This window comes from Gossypium raimondii, chromosome 4 (assembly GCF_025698545.1).
Source record: "Gossypium raimondii isolate GPD5lz chromosome 4, ASM2569854v1, whole genome shotgun sequence".
In the NCBI taxonomy this organism is placed as follows: domain Eukaryota; kingdom Viridiplantae; phylum Streptophyta; class Magnoliopsida; order Malvales; family Malvaceae; genus Gossypium; species Gossypium raimondii.
Window position 1 is genome coordinate 9,190,537 of NC_068568.1, and position 26,950 is coordinate 9,217,486.

Genomic DNA, 26,950 nt, shown 5'->3' on the forward strand with positions numbered 1-26,950 from the left:
GACGTGGTTTATGCTAACCGTCCCTTGCAGCAGCAACACAAAAGTTCTCAACATGGGAAATTCAGACACATTGTCCATCCCCAACTTAGGCCCTCTCGACCCCTCCATGGTCACCCCATTGGGTGTGGCCATCTTGGCCAACCGTAACACGTGGCACCATTAAACAAGGTTGATTTCAATCTCAATTTCGGGCTTTAATGCTCATTTACACAAACTTTGGCACTTTGCTCTTTTCTCCACACAATCTCATAGGTTGTCTGAAGAAGACATCCCCCCACTAGTTCTCCTATTCAAATTCTCAGACTCGATAATCCTCTAGTCTACTTTGGTTAAAAACTCAGTAACGCTTAAACTAGCTCCACAAATCTCATGTATCAATAGCTTATCATGGATAAGGGCATTGTAAACCCTATCCCAAACATAAGGATCCAACCATCCGCTCATAGTCATCTGACCAACTCAAACTCAAGGGACCTCCAACCCATCTCGGCTCAATTTCATTAGGCCTTCCAAGTCCATCTTGATCGCAATGGCCGAGTGGCCAACACAGATGAAGCTTGCAACCGTTCCAAGGCTACTTAGGCACACTCTTGCATTACTTAGGTTCCTTCAAATTGATTTCCTTAATAGGACACTTCATTTGCTCCAACAATCCTCAAGTGTACACTCTAGCTTGTTGTTTGTAGGAGTCTTCATTAGTTTCAGCAACAGGAAATAGAAACAATTCTCATGTTTAAACAGTAGTAAATATGTTTCTAAATTGTTGGAAAAATACGACTACAAAACAAAATTATTAACGCTGACTGGAAAATAAACCAAGCATAAATAAAAGAAAGAATCACTTTATCGTGGAAGAACCACTGATTTAGAAGCAATTTCATCTTGATTGGTGTAATCGTATAGTGGACGTTGCTCTTGGAAAATCGGGTTTGGAAAACTCAACGGAAAATAAGTTTAAGGGATAAACCAAAGTTTTAAATTTTTTTTCCAAAAAATAAGAACTTGGTTATGATATTTAAAGTAATAAACACTTAATCAAATTTGTACATTTTCGATTCATTTGAGATGAATGCTTCGACCAAGTAGTCTTTTCTGCTATCCTCAAGCTCATGTCTACTGAGTGTGGGCTCGCTTCGAATTAGAAAATTTTCCACAAAATTACTAGTGGGGTAATTTCGTAATTTCTCTAAACTTCTAAGCCAAGTTGTAAATAAGAAAAGTATCTCTAGAAATTTTCTGAAATAATTTCTTTAAAGAATTTTCTCCCTAAAACTTTCTCTTGAATTCAAGTGTGTGAACAATAATGACCTAAGGCTCTCTTTATATAGAGAGGGTTTAGAGAGTTTAGAGAGTTTAACTATAATTAAACTTAATCACTTTAAAATTAAATTAATATAATATTTATCAAGGTAAATATTAGATTAAATTTAATATTAAATCTATTAAATTAATAGAATATTTATCTTTTAGATAAATATTAATTTAATTTAATACTAAGATAATCACTTTAATATTAAATTAATAAAATACAATTAAAATAAGTATTAAATTAAATTTAATATTACAATAATTAAAATAGTATTATTTTTGGAATAGTTAATCTGAAATTAAATTATCTGGTAGAGTCCCAATAGGAGTGTGATTCCTCCACTGCTCAACCGCTGAAGGACCATTCATTGGCCACCAGAATGTTGCCGTCGCTGCAGCCGGTGCCGTCATGTTATGTGGTGCCATCACAAGTGCGACACTCTTATGGGACCTCGAATCGGTTCGGCTATTGCCGATTCGGTCTAGGCCTAGTGATGGCCCGACCGGTTTGTTCCAGCCATCGATTGGACCGTTGGCCCGGTTTAACATACCAGGCCTAGTTCAACCAGTTTTTAGGTCTTGGTCATAATTTTGGATTCACGGGTCCAATTTTCAATCTCAAGTCTAATTTTCCAGTTCAATTACCCATTGTGTCAATTGTTTGACTTAAAAATTAAGTTCTAAAAATATCATATTTATTTTTATTAATTTTATTAATTTAATTTTTCTTGATCGAAATTAATCTTCCCAAAAATCATTGAATTTTTTCGAAATAAATTTTTTAAGAAAATTTTTTAATCAAATTCTCTAGTTGAACAATTCTCACTATTGTCTAATTTAATTCCTCATTGAATAAATCGACTCAATTAAATTATTTCCAAAGTCGTAGAATTTTCTTTTGATTCAAATATAGTCCAATTGAGCTTTTGTTAAGCTAGCGGAGGGACCAATCAGACATATACAATTAGACTCTAGTAATTGTAATTATGTCTAGAAGCATCATTCCGATAATTCACAATTTAGTTAATCATGGAGTTAGTCCACAAGAAGTACCATGATTGAAAACTCCTTATTATATACTCTTTACGAAAGCAATTTATCCAACATGATATACTTGATTCCTTTCAGTTACATCTATTCACTCAATACAATCATATTTTATCTCATTGTCACCATTGTGTCTTCTAAATGATTAACATGATCATTGTCAACAAGTGACAGTGATAAATTGCTCGTTCGAGAACAAGAAACTCATGGTCACGTTCCATATTTATCAATCCACACAATGTCAATTAGAGAATATCGTTAACTCTTTAGTCAAGCTAAGAATTCCATTGTTGCTAGTCAAGTCATGTCATATACAAGTCATATACCCAACATACCGACTATGGGTTCGATCATTTTTAGAGCATAAGCCTTCACTTATATTAAAACACATGAGTTACATATGCATGGTCAGTGACTAACTCAGCATTTAGGTAAATCACACCATGAATGTCACAAGTGAATTAATTTACAAACGGATTCAGAATTAATTCAACTTGGGTCTAGTCTAATGTATCATTCTTCCAATGAATACATCTGTCTTTACCCGTGGAGTCAACTGCTCCGATAGTCAAGATTAGTCATCTCTCCAATTGGAATTGTAAACAACATAATAATTCTTCTAAGTATTTGAATCAAATGTTCACTTTGATTCTTTTATGGGATTACGAACTCGTTTAGATTATCTACTAAAGTAAGTTATCTTTCTCGCAATGTAAACGTTCTTACAATGTCACTTATCATCAATTTGACAAAGACAATTAATGAGCTAATATTTGCTTGTCACAATTTCGCTATGCATGCAAAACATGAAAAACAGTAACAAAAAAATACATAAGAGTGAAATGTGAAATTAACCTTATTTATTTATTGCTCAAATACATAGAAAATAAGTATATGTTTACTACAATATGGGCACATTTCCCAACAATTGCCCCCGAAGGTTAATACAGAACTTCAATATTCGTACACCTGAATAAGGAAGGTGGAACAAAATTGGTATTGCTCTTCTCTGAGGAATCGAGAAATAAGATAAAAATAAATATTTAAATATGACCGAAAAACTTTGCCAGAAAAATTACATTAGGTTCAATTCAAAGGAAAGGTTGGAGGGGTCACAGACATTCCCACTTAAAATTAAACCTCCTAGACAGAATTTCCTCTAATGTAATTCTAGTAAGATGACAAAGTTTTAGAGAAAAAAAAGATGAGAGAATCGAAAAGAATGAGAGAAGCTCTAATTTTGTTGCTATGTAAAATGAGGAGAAACAAACTCCTATTTATGGGATTTTCAAAAGGGTAAAATGGTTTAAAAAAATTCAACGACCATATTGCAACGACCATATTATAACGTCAGATTCCAATGGTCATATTGTAGTGTCAAATTTTTACATTACCAACAGACTTTTGACAGTTGAAAACCGTTAAGTCCTAGGCCATGCAGCTCCTCCAATTAGTTTGTTTTGTTTGTTCTGAATGACGTAGAATGAAAGAAGCCATTGTTGTGGTAGTGGAGAGGACCGCTTGAGGGAGAGGTAACATTCTTTGATTTTGAGTAGGTGGAGTACTGCTTGAGAATGAGCTAAAGATTGACTGAGTCACCTCAGAGATAATTTTGTTTGCCGCCAAAAGTGATAGGTGGAAGTTCTTGAAAATAAGGTTATTCCTTGCTTTCTAGATGGTCCAAAGGGTGCATGCCATGGTAGTGTAAATTTTCCTTGGGGATTCCTCTGATATATTATTTGCACGTAACCAATTGAGAATCCGTAGTTTCTCTGTCAACTTTGCAGAGAGGGTAAATGGCATCATTAGTTGATAGTCTCCTGTCAAGTAGGAAGGTTGTTTTTACAAATTTTCCACAGGAAGATGATGATATTAAAAGGTATCTTTAATCGTCAGAGATTTTTTAATGCAGATTGTTGTTTACTTTTAAGAGTAACACCGTGCTATTACTTGTAAATTTGAGACTAAGCGCTTTTGACCGAGAAGAAGCCTTTAAAGTCATTTTTCCAAACAATTTTTTCTTGCCCACCTTGGATAGAAAAATCTCCAGTGATTAGATCAATAGCTCTATCAAGGCAGAGTAGTTGTAAGGCTTTTGATTGATCAACAATGAATTTGTAGGGATTAATAAAACAATTTGCCTGTGGGTCAAATTCTTGATGGGCAATTGTGTCAATCAGCGATTTGAGCAGGTTCGCTAAGATCCATCTATTTTGACCGCTCCATAGTTAAATATCTTTACCCTTGTTACAGATACCCCTATCGGTGAGAATGCTTTTCCACACCTAAGAATCGGATGGTTTGGGTTTCACTAGTTCAATAGGGTATTTGCTGCAATATATATATATATATTAAGCATAATATTTAAGTGAACTCGCGTTAATAACATATTATAAAACTAAATAAAACTTTCGTAAAAACAAAGAAACGAGGAAAATATTAAATACAAAATGAGATAATAATTCTTCTTTTCATGACCTCTACTTACAAGATTTCAACCACTGAATAATAAATTTAAAACCTTTTTTTGTAGTTATAGGATCCATAAATTCCTAAAAGTTTTGGAGACATGAACTTAATGAATGAATTTACAGCAATCTGATTGATTTTTGTAATCCAAATGATTGTCCTGCATTTTGCAAACTGCAGCACCATGACGTATGCATCAATTGTTCTCATTCTATACACTGAAACCAAGGGGACACCCCCACACACTTCTCCAAATTTACCTGCATCGCATGCATTAAGAATGCAACAAGACCAGGACTGAAAGACTTCAGACTTGCGTACAGTGAAATAATGGAGATTCAAGCCGAACTAAGAAAGGGGCTTAAGCTTAACTATAAGCTTTGACCAGTTACCTCAAAGTTAAGAAGTATTTCAACAAGCGCAGAAAATGGATAAATAATTTACAAACTCCTAGTCCTAGATAACTCTCATGCAATCACGGTTCAGCAACACAAATGCAAACTTACATGAGTATACAGTGAAATAATGGAGATTCAAGCCGAACTAAGAAAGAGGCTTAAGCTTAACTATAAGCTTTGACCAGTTACCTCAAAGTTAAGAAGTATTTCAACAAGCGCAGAAAATGGATAAATAATTTACAAACTCCTAGTCCTAGATAACTCTCATGCAATCACGGTTCAGCAACACAAATGCAAACTTACATGAGTAGGCTGACGATAGAGATCAAGGGCGACAACTGAATCTTAGGGAGATGGTATCAACCGCTTCAGACCAGTTTTCTGTTCAGTTGTAAGCTTGGTAGGGAACTTGATGTTGAATTTAATTCTTAAATTTCCTTTCTTTGAAGGCTCCTTGGGAATGGGCATTCCTTCACCTTTAACAACTTCTTCATAAGTTGGATTGATGATGTTGTTAATAGGGACTGTGAGGGTCCGTCCATCCAGCGTTGTCAGCTGTGCTGTATAACCAGTTAGAGCTTCCACTAGAGATATCTTCTGAGTTAAAATAAGATCATTGCCATCCCTCTTGAACACACTGTGAGGTTTCTCATCGATGATGAAGACAAGATCAGAAGGAATAACCCCTCGTTGCTCGTTTCCCTTTTCTGGAAATGTTATTTTTGTACCTTTTTTCCACCCTGGCTTAATCTGAATAGTAAGAATTTCCTCCTCCGTACTAGGTCTCCTGTAATGGAAACATAAAGATCATTGTATTAACATTAATGTACAATATCAAACAATTCCCTAAAACTACAAATATAAGATTCCCTTTTGGCCACACTGCATACATATGGTTAAAATTAGGACCTTCACCCAACCCTTTATTAACTAACTTGAGAGGTCTCATGGTGTTAAGCAAACGAACACTCAGTAGTAGAAGCATGCAAACTTCCAAGACTTAAAGTAAATTCACGTGATTAAGAGCTAGTTTAGCATTCCTCTTGCAGTTGAAAAATGCTTTTGAAAAGCACCTAGCAGCCAGCTTCTTTAGTTGGTTCCAAAAGCACTTTCTATAAGTACTTTGGATCACAAAAGCCCTTTATTTAGCATCACTTTTTTCATAAAAAGGTAATTTTGAACAGCCAAAAGCAATGGTAAACACACCCTAAGTTAAGTATAAAGTTGTGGTCAGTAAATTCAAAGTAGTGTACCTAAAAGACTAACGGACTGTGGATGATCTGGTTGCATTGAAACATAAGAGCAAAGTTAATCGAGGACCAGGGACATACCACCACAAATCCACCATCATGTTTATAATGCATAAGTCATCATTGGCTCAAGCCAAGTTTAAAGTATTAGCATAAAGCCAAAATATAAACATAAACAAGAGAACATAAAATGGAATCTAAAGTGACCATCAAGAAATCTGCAAAGTTCATCATAAACACATAGATAAACAAAGAAGTTTCATAATCAATCTAATCTTCATCAACATTAAAGGAAGTGTAAAAACGAAGCTTGTTGAGAAGGGAACAGTAAAATAGCATGAAACAATCATAATATAATACCATTGAATTCACATTTAAATTGAATAACTGACCAGGAGCACTTAAGTTTCAAGTAGCTTAGAAGATTGAAACAGAAAACAAAAAGAGGAAAAGGAATGAAAAACAAAATCATTTTGCTAAAGTTGGTGCATTGTTATCCCCATTTCCCCATAGAAAACATTCTTAATAAAGCTTTCTTGTGTCAAATGCTGACTAACTTAAACTTGTACCGAGCATTAAGATCTTAAACGAGAAAGGACGCAATCAAATAGCTATGAGAAGTTATGATGATCATCATCAGATCTCAAATAATCAAAACCATAACAAGCCAGCACTAAGCATCATCGTCATGCAGCTTTATCATCACACAGAAAACAATCAATCATTTTAAATGATAAGATTCCTATCATCCTAATAAGAAGCAACACTATTTTAAGCAAAAAGTCAAACTTGGCAACATCTGTAAACAATAACATCCCTTGCTAATTAAGCTCATGTGACCAACGTTAATTATTCATTCTCTAATGCCTACAAACCTTTCACAAGATACAATTATTGATGTTCTACATTACTTACAAGTCATGCTCAAAACCTAATAAGAATTGAATTTAGATCCACATATGAGTCAAGCTGAAAGGCGAAAGCTCCCTATTCAAAAAGAGAAATCAAAGTATGAAAAAGTGAATAACTAAGCATTACCAATTAAATATACCACCCCCCCCCCCCCCAAAAAAAAAAATTAAGTATATTAACTAAAAATAAAAGATTACCCGCTAGCATCAATAACATCCCTAGAAATCTTCATTTTCTTGGTAGTCCCTTTATATAGATCCTCCAAGCTGCAAGGTAATGGTTGTTCAATAGCGGGTCCTTTACGGAGCATAGTTGTAGAACCCTCCCCAGCTCCACCCCTAAACGACCCGAATATGTCTTCCCTAAACATGCCCCTGGGGAACCCCGACATCCCAGCACGTGACCCACCCATATCACCCATCCCTCCAAATGGACTCGAAAACCCAAAAAACTCCGAGAAAATATCTTCGGGGCTCCGAGGATTGAACCGGAACATCGTCGGGCCAGAACCCCCGTCCGCCCCTCCCGGAAACCCTCCCACACCCGGAGGCGGCATCTGGCCTTTTAACCCTTCTTCGCCGTACTGATCGTAAACCGCACGCTTTTGGGGATCGCTCAAAACCTATAATTGATTGAAAACTTTCCATTACTAAAAATGATGATCAGAAAAAGGAAGCAAAAAAAATTAATTACATCGTAAGCTTCGGAGATTTGCTTAAATTTGGCTTCGGCTTCTTTCTTGGATTTAGGATTCTTGTCGGGATGCCACTTCATGGCCAGCTTACGATACGCTTTCTTCAAATCTTCATCATTAGCATTCCGGTCGACCTGAAGAATCTTGTAATAATCAACACCCATTCTTCACTACTGCTGCCGTTGGCTAATTTTCCTCTGTACTCTTTGAGCTTCAACTTGAGTTGTTTGCATACGAATTATATGAGACTAATTTTAATAGGCAACGGCCCATCATCTAAATCCTCGCAGGCTTACCATCTTTTCTGGCCTATTAATCAATTTTCTCCTTAATAGCCAAAAATGCCCCCCACATTTGCAATTCAACGAGGCCTTCTGTTGGTTATTAAACATGTATTTGTCAGCATATTATATTATATATAATAGTAAGATTTTCATCAAATTGATATTAAAATAAAATCATCAAATTATGAGTTTTGGGTTTTTAATTTGAAGACTGAATTTTTATACTTTAATTTTATTTTCTATTAATTTTAATATTATGTTCTGACTTAAATTACTAATATGGTTTCAGAGCTATATAAATTGACTAATGTGTGTTTTTTTTTAAATAAAGAAGTTAAAATCATAAGATTAATTTGAATTTTTTTAAAATTACGAATGAGTGAAAAATGACAATTTTTTATTGAAAGACTAAAGGGTAAATTACACCAATAGTCACTCAACTTTGATGCAGTTGGCAAAACAGTCACTCAACTTTCGAAAAATTACAAAACAGTCACTAACGTTACCGAAAAGTGACAAATCAGTCACCGATTAACATTTTTCATTACAAACCTAACGGGACAGGTGACGTGGCCAGTTAACTTGCCACGTTAGACAAGGCAAAGTCGAGTGACTTTTTTTTTGTCCTTCCTTTTCCCTTTTTTTAATGAATGGCCCAATATTTTTTTATTTTTTTGCGTAAATGGCTCAATATATTTATACTTCTTCTTTTCCATCCCAAGAATCTTGCGGTAGACGCCTCCGCCACAACCATCTTTGGCATCACCATCGTTGACCTCCAAACCACCACCACCCTATCCTTTTTTTTCTTTTTCAACCCCTCAATAGAGGAGCCACCACGGTTGGGATCCAACTGCCTTTTTCTACTGCCCAAAGTCATTAACTCTGAAAAAAATCATATCAAAATAGGATTGAAGACAATTTGGAGTCAAACTATTAGTACCCACAACCAAACTAGTGAGGGGAAAGTCCTCTAAAGAAACATTATCAAGTCCGGGATATGATATGATATATACAAAAAGGGAACATCCAGGCAAAATCATAATCAAAACAAAATCAAAAAGAGAAAAACAAAAGAGGAGAAACTCCATTGCCAACATTATCAAGTTGCATAAAACAAAATCAAAAGCAAAACAAGGGAACATCCAGACAAACTAAACAATCGATTGAACCCATGATTTTGGGGAACAAAGGAAGCAGTTCCTCCAAAAGGACAGCCAAATGTTGACAAGTGATTCTAGATTGGGTCAGTGATTAGCAAGATCCCAAAGTCGAAATTGGACTGGGTATTGTAGCAAAGGAGGATGAGAAATGGATTAGAAGAAAAGCTGCGGAGATGGTCGGCAATGAAAGTTAGGGTCAAGGTGAGGTAAACCCAATCCTTGGAAAGGGATTTGAATCGGGTCACGGGGTCAACATCTCCATTTCTTCTCCTCCTCTTCTTTTTCTACTGCTTAAACCTTAAACTGGTGCTAAAAGAGGCTGTTTAAATTGGTGCTAACCGTCCAACTGGCCGGTTAATGACAACAAAGACTTCGTTAAATGTCATGTCACTTTTCTGTTATATTTGTAACGGAAAATGGCTAAAAGAACTGTTTTGTTATTTTTCGAAAGTAGAGTGACTGAATTGAAGCCAGAGTAACTGTTTTGTCAACTACATCAAAATTGAATGAATACTGGTGTAATTTACCCAAGACTAAATTGTATTATAAGCACTAAATCTTTGAAAAGACAAAAACCATGATTTGACCTAATTATTAATTGTTACATCTGTGTAATTTCCCAAAAAATTATGGATCCTTTCCGACGGTAGTGAGGGTCTAAGGAAGTTGATAATAAACCAGAATTTTTTAAATATAACATTATTAAAGTTATAAAAGTAGTAATAAATTTTATAATTTATATCTCACAGAACATTATTACATTTGTAATAATTCATGTACTTAAATAATTTTTATGTAATATTAGATGATATTTGTAAAAAATTATGAATATTGTCATTAGTTAACATAGTAATTAATTTTTTTTTATCTGTGTAATTTCCCAAAAGTTTGTTGATTCTATGGCCATCAATCGGGCGGCGTTCTAGTTACTTGACATTAGACGGGAGTGGGGAGAAAGAACGAGCATATGTTTAGTCTGTCTGCCACTATTGGTCAAGGACATGGACAACTAGTCCATTATTCTTTTCAATACTAGGTCATGTACAGAGGCCATGACTTCAATTCATACGAGGATTCTAAAACTTGGTGCGCTTGGCTGCGGCTGGTGCAATTGGGGCCTTTTTCCAACCGACCATTCCCATTTTCAGGCTGGTTCTAACCAGCAACAAACACTCATATTGAATGGCATAACATGCAACTCAAAATGAAACAAAACCAAAGACATAAACTCATAGAGGCAAAGCTTGTGTAGAGCCTAATCACTGTAAAAAACACATTAGTATAGTAGCAGAATGCAGAGAGACAAAGTGTTTTACTTTATTTCTAGCAATCTTAAAGATCTAATTTTAGATAACGAAACAGATGGCCAACATTTTAGCCATAAATTACATCCCCTGTATGAGAGACCCCACTTTAACTACGATAACTTGGAACAACAGTGCACTGGTGATGGTGGTTCAACAAACAAAGGCTTGATCCCCCCTGCAAACACCATCAAACCTCTCCACAGTCAGTTCAATGCTTCAAAACCAACAATACCAAAGTATCACTACTGATGTTTACAAGACATGTATAATAAAAACGTTGGAGGGGGCCCGGTGTCTCTTAAAAAATGTTTTGTGAACGAAGAAGTAGGTAAGTAAAGAAACTGAACTCCATTTAAGGGTGTAGTAATATCACTTTTTGAATGAAGGCAGTATCATATATGTCAAAATCCAGCAACACTTCACTATTAATCAAATGACAACATACCATCAACTTACAAATGACGCAGTCCATGTCGTCACCAACCATATAAATGGAAATTAAATTATCATAGAATCTAAAAGCCAATCTTTTAATACTTCATAAAGCATCATTGATAAAATAAAAAAGCAGTCAAACCCATTCCCAGCTAATAGATATTATCAAGGGGGTTCATGCTTTAATTCTAAAATAACGATAAAAAAATGTAAATACAGTGAAGTTTCTCACCTTCACTTACTAATCCGACCGAGCTGCGAACCGCTCAACCTTCTTATCGTTCAAATTAAGGCCAACCATGGCCTCACCAAGCCCACAGCTAACTTCCGCAAGGATGTTGGGGTCACTATAGTGAGTGACGGCCTGAACAATAGCTCGGGCACGCTTAGCCGGGTCACCACTCTTGAAAACCCCAGATCCGACAAACACTCCGTCACAACCCAACTGCATCATCAACGCCGCATCTGCCGGTGTGGCCACTCCTCCGGCGGCGAACTGAACCACTGGCAACCTCCCCAGCTGCTTCGTTTGCATAACCAAATCGTAGGGAGACTGGATTTTCTTAGCGAAGCTGAAAACCTCATCATCATCCATGTTCCTAAGGGCCCTAATATCCCCCATCACGGATCTGACATGCCTAACAGCTTCGATAACATTCCCGGTCCCCGCTTCTCCTTTGGTTCGGATCATCGCGGCTCCTTCTCGGATTCTCCGGAGCGCTTCCCCCAAATTCCGGCACCCACAGACGAAAGGAATCCGAAAATTATGTTTGTTAATGTGGTTTTCTTCGTCGGCGAGGGTAAGGACTTCGCTCTCGTCAACATAGTCGATGCCAATGGCTTCAAGGATCTGGGCCTCAACGAAATGGCCAATACGAGCCTTGGCCATGACGGGAATGGTGACAGCTTGCTTAATTTCTTTGATGAGTTGTGGGTCACTCATCCGCGCCACGCCACCTTGGGCTCGGATGTCGGCGGGGACTCGTTCAAGAGCCATGACGGCGCAGGCTCCAGCTTCTTCAGCGATGCGAGCTTGGTCAGGGGTGACGACATCCATAATCACCCCGCCACGGAGCATTTGGGCTAGGCCAACCTTGACGGAGAAAGGGGATTTGTGGGTTTCAGCTATTGCGCCGTTCCCATAAACAGCGACCACCCCAGTTCCTGCCATAGCAAAAGGAATGAAAAGGAAGGAAGATAATAGGAAGGTATAGAAATGAAGATGAGAAGTGAAGATGGCGAGGGATAGGTTATTAATAAGGAGATGAAGGTGAGCAGCTCATGGCCCCATACACAGTGTATGGTGTTAGTAAGTAGGGTTGGACTTGGAGGCCACGCAATTTCGATATCCCAAACCAAGCAACCTCGACTCATGGAAAACTCAGCCTACGTGGTACTCAGGGTTCCAGTCATTTGTTGACAGCTTTGCAAAACCACTGCTTTACGTTCCATAATCACATGACATCTCAAAATTTGATATTAATATTTTAAATAATTTTTTTTTCTTTATATACAAGGTCAGTTTAACCTTTGTCAGAGTATTTTTGGATAAAAAATATTTTAAAGCAAAATTAATTTTTTAGTTTTGCTTTTCGCAAAAAAAGTGTTTTCATAAAACATTTCTTTTATCCTACAAACAATTTAAAAAAAAAACTCAAAATATCTTATTTAACTATATTTTTATTTTAAAAGTATTTTACAGATTTAAAATAATGCTAAATTGAGTCTAATTTTACAGATTTACATCGTGACTAAAAACGTCTTATGTAAATAATATAATTATAAAATTGAATGACTATGTATTTTAATTTAAATTTCTATTATAGTACTATTTTATTAAAAATACTTGCTTTTAAAAAAACATTATTTTGATAATTTCTTAATTAAGGCTCTATTTGTTTCAACGTAAAAATTTTAACGGAAAATATTTTCAACCTTCTTCGATGTTTGTATCATGTAAAATAGGATGGTTAACGTAAAAAATTTTCTAGTCAACGTAAAATTACCCTCTTATTCTTGTAAAATATCTTACCAAATTTTTTTTCCGTAAGACATTTTCCAAATTGATAAGGCTCTGTTCACTGTAACACTTCTATACTCAACCCAAACATCGGGTTAAAACACCGGGGAGTTACACTCTCTACTACATTGTTCACTTATCAAATATTTCCTTATAAACTTTTATAACTTTTCAATTTAGTCCCTTTTTGTCATAAAAGTTTAATATTCACTAATTAATCATATTAATTCAACTTTCTTTCTTTTTTACACTTTAATAACATAATTTATCTCATTGTTTCACATATCAATTTTTCATGTATTTCACTTCTATTATTTCATCCACATATTTTCTCAAGTTTAACAATTTAGTCATCGTCATCATAAAAATTCCATATTTTTCCACAATTTCACTTTTACAATACTTTATGCATATTTCATCATCTTATAACACATCCATTAAACTTTTATCATAATTTCCTTATTCAAATATTAAATTGTTTCACACTTAAACTTTTATACAATTTTCAATTTAGTCCCTATTGCCATGTAATTTATTTATTTTATCATATAAGCATTTTAATCAAATAATTCATTATAATATCTTATTTCACATAACAATTTTTTCATGCATATCACTTCTCTTGTTTCAATTATAAATTTTACAAAGTTTACAATTTAATCCTTAATATCATGAAGATTTATTATTTACTATGATTTTATCTTAACATCACTTTGTAATCAATTCACTACTTCATTTAAACTCATTATCATAAATATCAAATGTATATTTGTTTTCATTAAAATAATTTTATAAAATATTTTCAAAAATCTACCAAATAACTTAAAATATTAAATTTTTTAGAAAAATAAATTATTTTTTCGAAAATCATTGTCATTCAGATAAACTAAAACTAAATCAGCACCGATAGAATCATGTGCCCGTTGCAATCCAATGTCTTACATTTCGCCTGTTTCATACCTTCCAATTTGCCAATAAACTAATTCCGACGGACCGAATTTCTACACATGGGGCCGCCGAGTTGGGTGATTCCGCATACATTCTTTGTTTGTCTTTTACAATTATTTTATTATTTTAATTAATATTTATTATTAGTATATATTATAATCGTGTAGAATACCACGAGCTCATTAAAAATGTAATCAACAAAAAAAATTTGAACTACTGATATATTAAAATTTCAAGTTAATATATATTTTAACTCCGAATTCATTTTTTATCTTATTAATATTTAGCTTTTTGGAATCTAATTGCTATTTAAATTTATATTCAATCACATAATTTAGTATCTTCGTGTTAATATCGTTAGTTTATGTTGACGTAATACTAAGAGTCAATCTGATGGCGGCACATGCACTCTCTCCGAATGTCATATTTCAAACATAAATAAAAAGTCTTTAAAATATATAAATTAATAAAATATATTTTTCACATCAATAATGAACTTTGTCTAAATACATTTGAGTATGGATAATCATTTGTCTAAATTCATATTCCAAATGCGTTTTAAAATTTTGAAAATATATCAATATTTAGGTTGTTATTATTTTGAAAATATATAAAATAGAATTTTATACATTTATAAAAATATAAAATATATACAATAAAAATATAAGAAAAGCCTTTAATATTTCAAAATACATATACAATTTTATAATTAATAATTTATAAATTTATAAAAAATTAAAATTTTCAAAATATAAATATATAAAAACTAATTTTTTAAATTTTAAATCATATATAAAATTACTAAAAAGCATTTAGAATGAATTTGGACATATGATTGTTCATAGTTTAAGTGTATCTGGACAACTATTTGTCTAGGTTCATTTTTATGAGAACTTTTTATTTTTTATTAATTTTAATTTTTAAATATTATATATTTTTAGTTCTAAATAGATAATATAAGTAACATGATATTTTATAAAAAATTAAAATATATAAAATTACTAAAATTACATTTGGAATACAACTATTTATTTAGATTCATTCTTGATTTGAAAAGAATTTCTATTTTTTGTTAATTTATATATTTTAAAGATTTTTATTTATATTTGACACATGACATTCTAAGAGACTGCCACGTATCATCACCATATTGACTATTAATGTCACGTAAGTACAAATTAATAGTATTAGTGTGGAAGCATTAAATTGTATGAAGGAATACGAATTTACTAACTAAATCCAAAAAATTTAGAACTAACTAGATATAAATGAACAAATTCAAAGAACAAACTATATATTAACCTAAAGTTTAAATAAACATTATATTTTATACCATTATAAAACAATTCAATAACGTAAATAAGAATTAATAAAGTAAGAATAAATGAATAACTAGACCAATTGATATTTTATTAAAATAGAAAGAATTCATTAATAGAATAATATTATAAATTGTTTCGATCCTAATAATTTTTCCTCGAATTGGTCACTCACATGATTATTTAGTAAGAAAAAGTAAAATTACTAACGTTTATGATAAAATGGGGAATAAGGAAGAGATATTAGTTCACTGTAAAGGAAAAGTGATGTAGTGAAATTTATTAAATTTAATTAATTTGGTTTATAATTTTATAGGTTTGAAAAATTAATTGATTTGAGATGTATTTTGAGTTTAAATAATTTTTGATTGATGAAATAGATGATTTTTGATTGGTGAAAGAGTTATTTTTTAGTTTTGAAACGTACTTTCAATCATTTGATTTTGAGTTTGAGAACTCAAGTTATAATCATTTGAGTGAAAACTGCATGAGCAATATTTTTCGACGGGATTATTACGAAAAATTACGAATTTCGGGTTTTGATTCGTGGTTAAATCATATTGAGTTCAATTTTAAGTCTTAATTTTGATTATACATGATCATAGTATTGTATTTATTAAGTTTTATATTTTTTGAATTTTAGGATATTTTAAAGTATTTTAAGTTGTTTACAAGTTTTATGTTTCTTTGTCAACAAGAAAATTTAGTTCAACTAGAATTAATTATTCAAATTAATTAGTGTTACATTATACTTAGGAGTTTTATTTGATGTAATTAGCTAGCTATATAAAGCTTCTTTATTATTCATTAGGTATGATGTTTGATTATTTGATTAATAAAAACACTCTTTGGAGTATTCTATTTTGCAAGATTCAATTCTTATTTTTATTTAGAAAATTCTTTTTACTTAATCTTGTTGAAGATAATGGGGATGTTTTTCACACTTTGAGTTGACAAAAACTCATTCTTAAAGAGCTGGTTAGAGCTATTAATTGAGTTTGTTGAAAAATATTTTCCAAAAGGTTTAATTAAACACTTATCCGTCTATCCATCTCCTTCAATTTATCTATTTCATCTTCCATTTTTAATTTTATTTATTTATTTTGATGTTTATTTTCATTTTAATCATTATACTTGTTGTTTTGTGTTCTTAGGTATCAAGAAAGCATCTCTCAAAGTTGGTTTTCTTCCTTAGATGCTTCTAGACATTTAATCATTCTTTTGGTCTCAAACCAACACTATTATTTCATTTTTCTTAGTCTTTTCTTTGCTTCAATTATTGATCTTAATTCCTCACTTTTTCTTTGTTATTATAAGGCTTAAAACACCCTTCTTACTGCCCAAATCATAAGAATCGATTAGAGCTTCTCGAGTTGTATCGAGTATATCCCTTCGAAACAATTTCAAATCATTTTAGGACTTTTGGGACATTTGTGGGCACTGCCCTCATATCACAAAGAGTAATGAAAGGAGGAGGAGATGATGAGGGTACCGTAGGTAAAAAGGGGTTGAGAGAGAGAAAGAGGGGAGGAAGAAGTGGCTGGAGAGTGGAGAAAGAAAGGAAAGAGGATCATTTATTATGGGGGCAAGAAGGAACCTATCCGACCAATTAGTGGGGAAAAAGAAGTTAGTGAGAAGGATGAGAGCACCCGCACTCCTAGTGTTAGAGGTGGGATAGGAGAGAAAGAAGGACCTAAGAGTGAACCAACATAAGGGGATAGAACCGTTCTACCACCGTCAGTAAATTTGACATCCATACCCTTTCCGAGTAGACTAGAAGAGAAGAAGAAGCGAAACAATGAGGAATTTCTAGATTTCCTCAATATGTTTAGGCTTTGAATGTCAACCTCCCATTACTTAAGGTTCTAGAAAAAGTGATGAAATATGCTAAAGTCCTTAGGAAAGTGATGTCTAGGAGAAAGAAGATTGGGAGAGAAGAGCGATTCGCTCTTAATGTCGAATGTAGCGTTTTTATGTCAAGGAGAGCCCCACCAAAACTCAAGGACCCTAGTAGTTTTACCATCTTGATAGAGATTGGAGTTGTAAATTTTGGCAAAGCTCTTTGCGATCTTGGAACTAACATAAACTTAATGCCCTTGTCCATCTACCGTAGGTTAGGTTTAGGCGACCTTAGAGGAACTTTGGTAACCCTTCAATTAGCCGATAGGTCCCTAGTTCACCCAAAGAGAGTTTTGGAGGACGTTTTAGTGAGGGTTCAACAATTCATTCTACCGATTGAATTCATAGTTCTTGACTTTGAGGAGGATTTAGAGATACCGATTCTATTAGGGAGACCATTCCTAGCTACTTTTAAGGCAATTATAGCTGTGGGCAAATAAGAGATGACGACAAGAGTAGGTGGAGAGTTAAAGACCTTTAGGTGTGTGGAACCCGAGTCTAATGTGAATGAATGTCCCTTAATAGTGGGTTAGATTGCGAAGCCGTTCAAGTGGTATTTGATCATGTGACTAACAATGTGAAATATTTGAAGTGGTGTGTGTTTGCAGATTCGAAGCCAAGGATGTGAGGCATCTGAGTGAGGAAACGAGGCATCATGGCGACACAATCAGTTAATCAACTTGTAGGACTGAAGAATACGAGATGCGTGTTGGTGCCCAAGACCTTTTGCAAGCATCACTGCAAGGGTGTTATGTATCACCCCGAAGGAAATTTTTATCTTGCCGCATGTGGAAATTGAACAATTAGTAAATATTTGAATTATTGAGCATGGACTCCACCTATTTTTAGCATTTAGATTAGTATTTTAATTTATGTTGATTTAATTTTGAACTTAGCAGGTCAGATTTTGGAGAGTTAAGAGAAAAAAATGATAATTTTGTAAGTATTTTGGGGTTCATTTAGTGAAATTATGATACCCAAGAGGGAAATCATGATTTCACAAACAATTTGATTTAGGACCAAATTTTTTTTGGGCATCATGATATCAACCCTTTGGTATCGCGGTACCCCTGGAATTTCAAAAATCAAAATTTTGGTTTTGCATAGTGGTATCGCGATACCCAGCCCTCGGTATCGCGATAACTCAAATAAAACAAAATTTGAAGGGTCCAAAAATAGGGGATATCACAATATACCCCTAGGGTATCGCGATATCCAAGTCGAATTGGGCGATACTCGGTCAGGGTATCGTGATTCGCGTGTTTTGGGAAGCTATTTAAGCCTCTCAATACCTTAAACCCAACACTCCATTCATTTCCTTCCCAAATTTTCCAACCTAAATCCTCAAAAACACTCCCCCTCTCTATTTCCCTTAATCTCCTTCTTAATCTCCTCTATTTTCTTTGCGATTTCTCTTTTCTTGTTGCTTTGTTCTGGTTCCTTTCATTCTTTTACAGGTTCTATTATCTCGTATTGCTTGGAGAACAATGACCACTTCTGGACGTACCAACGTCCAGAGCAGAAATCCTGCACAAAAGATATAAAAGATAGTATCCGCAAGTATACTGATTAGGTTGTAATATAGTGACAATGGAGTAGGTGAGTACTCCGAAGATCATACCCAGGAGAGGCGAGCACTAAATTAATTCTAACCTAAACATAAATTGATGTAATTAGTAATTTAAATAAATTATATTACGATAAATAAAAAGAAAGGTTGTGGTGATCTATATTAAAAATAATAAAAATAAAAAATAAATCACGACAAATCAAATAATAAGATATATATCAAATCTGGGCATGGGTGATTAGCTCGCTTCAGTGAACATAACCAACTATTGTTTTGGGTTTTCTTGTTCAATCAACTAGTCAATGCCCCAACAGGATCTTTCGACCTTCCACTAAAATACCGAGTCGACAAGAACTACTTATCTCGTGACCTCACAGTCCAAACTGGTTCAAGGTTAAGGTGTTTACAGATAGGCCATGCCAAATTTGGGTTAATTCCATTCTTAATGACTTCCTAGGGTTGTTAGGCCTAGGGTTTAGGTTATTCCTTTCCTGAATAGCTGATTCGCTAAGAAAACCCTACAAAACAGTTAACTAACCATACCTCTAGTCGCTAATCCCTCACAAGAGGACTAGTTCTTCATGGATCTCATAAACAATATAAACTTGATAGGAAGAATAGACATGAAGAATAATTCAAGAGAATAAAGTTTAGAATAAGCCTGATTTGTATTAGAATTAAGCGCAGAATCCTCACAGTTTGATTGTGTTTCAAAAATCTTATTTCTCTCACAAAAGCAAATAACAAGAATTGAAATAAACCTAAAACCTAATAAGAGATAAAAACTAAAAATTAAATCTAAGGAGAAAATTATACAATATGAAAGCTGTCCATAACATGTGCTAAATGAGCCTATTTATTGACAATAGAGTGGTCGTCGTCCTTAACCCTAGATCAGCTCTTGTTCTCGTGCTTAACATTTGATTTACAGACCAAAATGCCCATGGCTCATAATTATTTCCCGTCTAGAGGTGATGTCTCGACACACTAAGTCATGTGTCGCGACAGCGAGGGCATTATACTCATCTTCAAGGGTGTGTCACGACATCCTCAGGCCGTGTCGCGACACCAAAGGCAGTCTTGGAATTCTTTTATTCTGCTCCCTATGTTGTGACATCTAATGCTCCGTGTTGCAACACAACGACTAGTATCGAGTTAGCATACCTTTTAGTGGTCTCTTGCACACTCATAAAGTATATTACTCACCTTTAGGCCTCATTTGGCTCCTAAGGTTAATAAAAGACTCAAATTACACACTTTATTGAATTGAACTAAACTTACGAAAACATAAATAAAATGCTTATATTCAAGCTCTTAAGGTGCGAAAACTAGTTTAATCTGCTACACCGAATTACAAGTAATTTGATTATCCTACCAGAATATAAACATTCTTAAATGTAATTATTCAGCATGATTTCAAATTGTGAATAAGTCTACCTAGATCACATAGGGCTTTTCAGCTAGTAACATTCTGAGGCTTAGAATAGGTATGGATTTCAAGAATAGTAAGCATCAAATAGTTTTAAGCATGAAAATAGTTTGACACACCATATTGTCCCCTATTCTCCCCATTAGTGACCCTTTCCAGCTTACCGCTTTATTTCTCATTCTCTCACCTTCCTTATTTCTCATTTATAGGAAATCTCAGAATCATATAGTAACTATGGCTAGCTCATGAGTTTTATGTTGTAATGAACGAGTTTTTATATAGTTGTGAAGTCACTTTTTTTTTCTTTTTCACTGTACCTCACTCACAATTTCTTTTACTTTTTCTACTCGTTAAATTTCCCTTTATGGAATTTTCTTTTGCACTTTTTAAACTAACCTATAATCACGATACTCTACTAATCTTTCCTATCACTCAGTTTTTACAAAACCACCGTAATGTATCTACTTAACCCATAATATGTATGACCAGACGTTTATAATCATGCAATTTAGAACCAAAGAAAAGGGTAAGCACAAATTCTCATTTTTAGCATGTGTTTTGTACAAAGGTTTCTCAAGAAGGGTTTTTTGGCTCAAAATAGATACTAAAGATGAATAAATAGGGTTAGATTTTTGGCTTTAGGTGTTTACCAAACAATGCCCTGGGTCATCCCTAGGTATCTCAAGATTCACAAATTTAATCAACCAAATAATCACGAATTCGACAATTTATCATTCATACTATCATGCTCGTTTCTTTGTATTCTCTATATTATTTGGTACATTCAATTACTTAATACCTATTTACAGTGTAATATGTAGAACTTAATAGCCTAATAATAATAAAATTTTAAAACCACCTATCATCATGCCAAATTTACTGTAAATACAATTAACCTATGTACATGCTCCTAACTAGTCACTTGTATTTCTACAAGCTCAAGCACATAATTAACTAGAAAAACCAAAGAAAAAAATTTAAAACAAATTCTCTATATTACCCCTCACACTTTAGATAACACATTGTCCTCAATGTGTAGCACTGTATAAGATAAGGAACGAAGTTACCCAATTGATTGTGATAGTTTCATAGAGTATTGATGGGTACCTCCTCCTATGATCATTGATAACTCAAAATCGTTGTGCTTCTTCCATATGGGTTTCTTGCAAAAAAAATTTAAATAGAAAACAACTACTAGTCTATTATTACTCCTACTCCTAACAATTTAAATAAATTAAAAATCATCCAAAATTTAATACAATCTTTAAAAACAAAAAACTATAAGTTCAGTCATCCTCCTCAAAATCCATCTCATCATCTTCCTCCCTCTACTAAGTTCTTTCTTCTTCTTCTTCACTCTCATGCTTATTTTTCTCCTGCTCTGGATGTGTCGGTCCAAACATATCCGACATATAATTAGGCATCCTAATATTGTTTTGCTGCACAAATTTCTGAAAAATTGAGCCTGACTATTGCATCCAGTATATCATCTAGTCTACCTTGGGATGATTGTCCTCTCCAATTTCTTGTTGAGAGGTCAATTTTGCTTTCTTTTGAAATGAAGCCAAAGTGGCCATCATCTCTTGTTGGTGTTTATTCCACTCCTTAATCTGTTTAGCCTGAAGCTCAATGTACAATGTATATAGAGTGTCATCAATTATGCTTCGAGATGGCTTTATTGATTGCTCCGTAGATGCCGTCGGAACACCTTCTCTTTTACATAAGGTTGTCACTAAGTGGGGAAAGAAGATTCCCACTCTTTGGCCACTAAAGCATTGTTTCATACTTTGGTATATCCACGTTCTGATTAGAGGTGCTCATGGTCGGGCGGCTGACCTACTGACTGACCCGCCCAAAATATGGGAGGGTTTGGGTAAAATATAGACCGAAATATGGGCTTGGGCAAAAAACGAGGCAGTGCACCATTTTTTTTGCCCGGCCTGACCGATATAATAAATATATTTATTTTTTAATTTTAAAATATTTTTACATACTTTTTAATTTTTTAATTTTAAAATATTTTTAAAATACTTTTTTAAATTTTTGATTTTTAAAATATTTTTAAAATACTTTTTTAAAATACTTTTTTAATTTTTAAAATTTTAAAATAAAATGGTAGGCGGTAGAGCAGAGCTTATGATTTTTTTCGGTAGGGCACTGGGCAAAATCTTAGGCCCATATTTGGTGGGCAGAATTTTTTTATGGGCTTACCGCCCATGAGCACCTCTAGTTCTGATGCATACCTATTTTTTTCAAAATAGCGTAAAGTAAAACCGCACAAAAAGTATTGACATTAGAAACATCCAAAGTAGGAGTTATTTTAGTGCATAGAAATTAAATCCACATTTTTTCTTCAAGAAAAATTATTGCTTAATTAAAGGAGGTTGGAATATTAGTACCTGGGTGACATTTCCATTCACCCCTCCTTTTTGTTAGGAAGTTTATAATGTTGTTTATATTTATATCTCGAAAATATTCTGAATCAGTTTCTTTTATAAAATCTTTTTCATAAAATGGAGCATTATAAAATTCACAAATAACCCGAGGGGTAATTCTTACATTTTTCCTTAGCACAGGTATTGTTTCACATGTACGACCTTCAACTTTTCTAGACTCTTGGTCCCGTAAAGATGCATAAAATTCTTGAACTACAGGGACTATAGCAGAATCTTTTGGGATCGTACAAAAATGTTCGCATCTATGATATCTAACTAAAGGTCATATCTCCTGATAAAGAACCATCGATGGTTCAAATACTCTCTCTTGACTAAATGCTTTTCCTTGAAGTTCTAGATAATATTTCTCAATGTTTGGATTTGAGAAATTAGAGGGATTTGATGTAACACCCCTTACCCATGCTCGATGCCGGAACAGGGTACGAGGCGTTACCGGACTCAAACACATGCATTCATACAAAATCGAACCATAAAATTCCATTCAATTTAAAACTATTTATACACAAAATGACTGAGTCCTTATACATGCCATAAACTTAAAATGCTTGAAAACATTGATACCGATCAATAGCTTGATAGTGTCATAGAATCTCCGACGGTCTCCAACCCGAGCTAGTATCTATGACACTATAGGAAAAGAAAATGAATGGGTAAACTATATAGCTTAGTAAGTTGGTATGTAAATAATAAGCAATTTATTAACATGCTTTTACCAATCCTCACAATATGTTCTCAAGATAATACGATCATAATTGCACATAGTTCCACTATTTACTTATGTTCATATCAAGCTATCTACGCGAGTTATAGTCGCTAAATTATTTGTATCTTGAGCTACGGAACTCCAAATTAAGTTCTGCTAATTTTCTCTGAAACTAGACTCACATATATCCTTCCCATAAAATTTCCAAAATTTTTTGTTCAGCCAATAAGTACAGTTTATTCTTTAAAGTCGTCCCTGTTTTGCTGTTCGATAGTTTCAACCCTTCTTCACTAAAAATTAATTATCTCCTAGTACGGGATTCGAATGATGTTCTCGTTTATTTCTCTTAAAAATAGATTCATTAAGAATTTAAAAAATATAAATTATAACTTGCAATTATTTTTTTAAAACTTTTAATGATTTTCCAAATTCAAAACATGGGATTCCGAAATCATCCTGACCCTATCCTACAAAGATTCAAATATTTCATAATATGAAATTCTTTTATTGACACCATTTCTTTTATGTGAAAATAGACTCAATAAGCTTCAATTTCATATCTTATTCAACTTCTAATTCAGTTTCCACCATTATTGGTGATTTTTCAAAATCACACAACCTCTGCTGTCCAAAACTGTTTTATTTCTAAATTTCATTCTTTCATGTTTTCTTTATAGTAACTTTTATTTTAACACTTGCTCCATATCAATCTTACCAAAGTTCGATCATATATCGAGTACATTGCTCATAATTTACACACACATACCTGCACTTATTCATCACATAGTCATATTCATTTACACTTAGTCATTTCCCGTTGAACACATCAGAATAATAATGGATACCCGGTGGCCAAAGCTACCTTCTTCAGAAAGTGGCCTTCACATAGTACCACACTTGTGACCAAAACTATCTTTCTTCACAAAGTGGCCTTCACATAGTACCACACTTGAGTCACTAGTGACATGTCACTTGTATCCTATTTTATTCCTAATGTTCAACTGGGAAATTTCTCACTTTTCGATTCTTGTCAATTTCATTCAATATTCCGTCACATTTCATAAAACAAAATAAAATATGATAACGACGAAATAAGTCAATTACTCGATTATCTTGCTTTTCCCCCGATCTAATTCCGAATCTCATCTTCCTTAATCTATAGCAACACATTTATTTATTTATTCATCATGCTACTCAAATTAGCCCAATTTCATATTTTTGGTAAAATTATATTTTTACCCCTAAACTTTTCCATATTTACACTTTTGCCCCTGCGATCGTAAAATAAAATTCATTCAATTTTTTTGCTACCCATGCCTAGTCGAATATTTATCATACTTACAGTAGCCCATATTTTTCACATATTCACACTTTTACCACACAATTTATCACATTTCTCAATTTAGTCCCTAATTGACATTTCTATAAAAAACCACTTTACAAATATTGTTTATCTAATAATATGGATGTATTTTCTATCATCAATTATCAAAATACACACTTTATCAACAATGGAAATTGTCAATTTCATTCAATATTCTGTCACATTTCATAAAACATAATAAAATATGATAACGTAAGTAAAAATAATGCATTATTTACATACAAACTTTCTTCGATATGAAACGACGAAATAAGTCAATTACTCGATTATCTTACTTTTCCCCCGATCTAATTCCGAATCTCATCTTCCTTGATCTATAGCAACACATTTAATTTATTTATTCATCATGCTACTCAAATTAGCCCAATTTCATATTTTTGGTAAAATTATATTTTTACCCCTAAACTTTTCCATATTTACACTTTTGCCCCTGCGATCGTAAAATGAAATTCATTCAATTTTTTGCTACCCATGCCTAGTCGAATATTTTTCATACTTACAGTAGCCCATATTTTTCACATATTCACACTTTTACCACACAATTTATCACATTTCTCAATTTAGTCCCTAATTGACATTTCTATAAAAAAAATCACTTTACAAATATTGTTTATCTAACAATAAGGATGTATTTTCTATCATCAATTATCAAAATACACACTTTATCAACAATGGAAAAATTCAAAAACTTTAACAGTTTTGAAAATGAAGGTACGGGATAGCTAAATCGAGTTACCACGACTCCAAAAACATAAAAATCATAAAAAAACGGGGCAAAAACCATCACCTATCAAGCTCCAAAGCTTGACCGAATGAAACCCATTCTATGGCTGCCATTTTTTTTTCTATTACAATTAAAGAAGAAGAAAATAAAGATGATAGGTTTTACTATTTTGTCTTATTATACCTATTAACTTATTTACCAAGTTAACCTTTTAATAACTTTACCAAATCCACCTACTACATGTCCATATTTGTCTCCTCACTTTTCTATTGGTATAATTACCATGCAGGTGCTCATACTTTTCAATTCTATAGCTATTTAGTGCCTTTATCAATTAGACCTCAAGTTTTGCTCATTACACGATTTAGTCCTTTTTATCAAATTGAGCACTCAAACGAGGAAATTTCTTTATGAAAATTTCACACAAATTTAATATCATACTATAGACATCAAAATAATAATAATATAAATTTTTTGATGTCAGATTTGTGGTCCCACAACCACTGCTCCGTCTAGGCCCAAAATCAGGATGTTACATTTGAAAGCGTCGAAGGTTCCGATTCATTAGTTATTCTCACCTTTCGTGGAGTCATTTTGAATATTGTTTAAGTTCAATAACTAACGAACTAACAAACAAATTTTCCAATGGAATAGTAAAAATAGAAGTTAGGAACCCTTAACCTTAAATGGAGACACGCCCGTGCTTTAGGCCGTGTAGGCAATCGAAATACCGTGTGACTCAGACGACCAAGAGAGATGGTCGTGTCTTAGGTCGTGTGGCCATTCGAAATACCGTGTGACTCACACGGCCAAGAGACACGCCAATGTCTTAGGTCATTTGGTATTCGAAATAGGGACACACGGCCGTGTCTCAGCCTGTGTCCGAATTCGTGTAACTCACTGACTAGGGTCACACGGCCAAGCCACACATCCGTTTGCTAGGTCGTTTACCCTTCAAAATAACCCCACACGCTCGTGTACCAGGCCGTGTGTTAGGCCGTGTAACAGCCTGACTTGTAACCCTTTGAAAGCTACAGGGAACACATGGCTGAGACAGACGTCCGTGTCTTTGCCCGTGTGGATGAAAATAGGCCATTTCCAAGCCATTTTTCTAAACCAATCATATACTTCATGCACAAGTCAATTGTACCTATAATAAAGCATTCAAAACACATCTAACCTATACATAGTCATGCTTAAATATTAAAGTAACTAGCCATTCAACCAATAT

At 33.7% G+C, this 26,950-nt stretch overlaps 2 protein-coding genes across 6 annotated transcripts; both read right to left on the reverse strand.

The window, feature by feature from the left end:
- Nucleotides 1–4,784: 4,784 nt before the first annotated feature.
- On the reverse strand, nt 4,785–8,376 carry LOC105780124 (uncharacterized). Of its 5 annotated transcripts, XR_008195096.1 has the most exons (5): nt 8,078–8,376; nt 7,582–8,006; nt 7,388–7,459; nt 6,476–6,502; nt 5,967–6,009 (listed from the first exon to the last, which is right to left on the reverse strand). XR_008195096.1 is itself a non-coding variant. In XM_012604258.2 (4 exons), the coding sequence occupies exons 1-3, from the start codon at nt 8,240–8,242 to the stop codon at nt 5,568–5,570; spliced, it is 1,032 nt and encodes a 343-aa protein (XP_012459712.1). In that variant the 5' UTR covers nt 8,243–8,354; the 3' UTR covers nt 4,785–5,084; nt 5,526–5,567. The 5 variants fall into 5 exon arrangements, 4 of the variants coding, with proteins under 4 accessions (XP_012459712.1, XP_052485307.1, XP_012459710.1 ...); XM_012604258.2 differs by lacking the exons at nt 6,476–6,502; nt 7,388–7,459 and adding an exon at nt 4,785–5,084 and having other exon boundaries at nt 5,526–6,009; nt 8,078–8,354; XM_052629347.1 differs by lacking the exons at nt 6,476–6,502; nt 7,388–7,459 and adding an exon at nt 4,785–5,121 and having other exon boundaries at nt 5,526–6,009; nt 8,078–8,354.
- Nucleotides 8,377–10,757: 2,381 nt separating this feature from the next.
- On the reverse strand, nt 10,758–12,537 carry LOC105780038 (probable pyridoxal 5'-phosphate synthase subunit PDX1). The gene is made up of 2 exons (XM_012604118.2): nt 11,500–12,537; nt 10,758–11,007 (listed from the first exon to the last, which is right to left on the reverse strand). The coding sequence occupies exon 1, from the start codon at nt 12,436–12,438 to the stop codon at nt 11,509–11,511; it is 930 nt and encodes a 309-aa protein (XP_012459572.1). The 5' UTR covers nt 12,439–12,537; the 3' UTR covers nt 10,758–11,007; nt 11,500–11,508.
- Nucleotides 12,538–26,950: the final 14,413 nt, after the last annotated feature.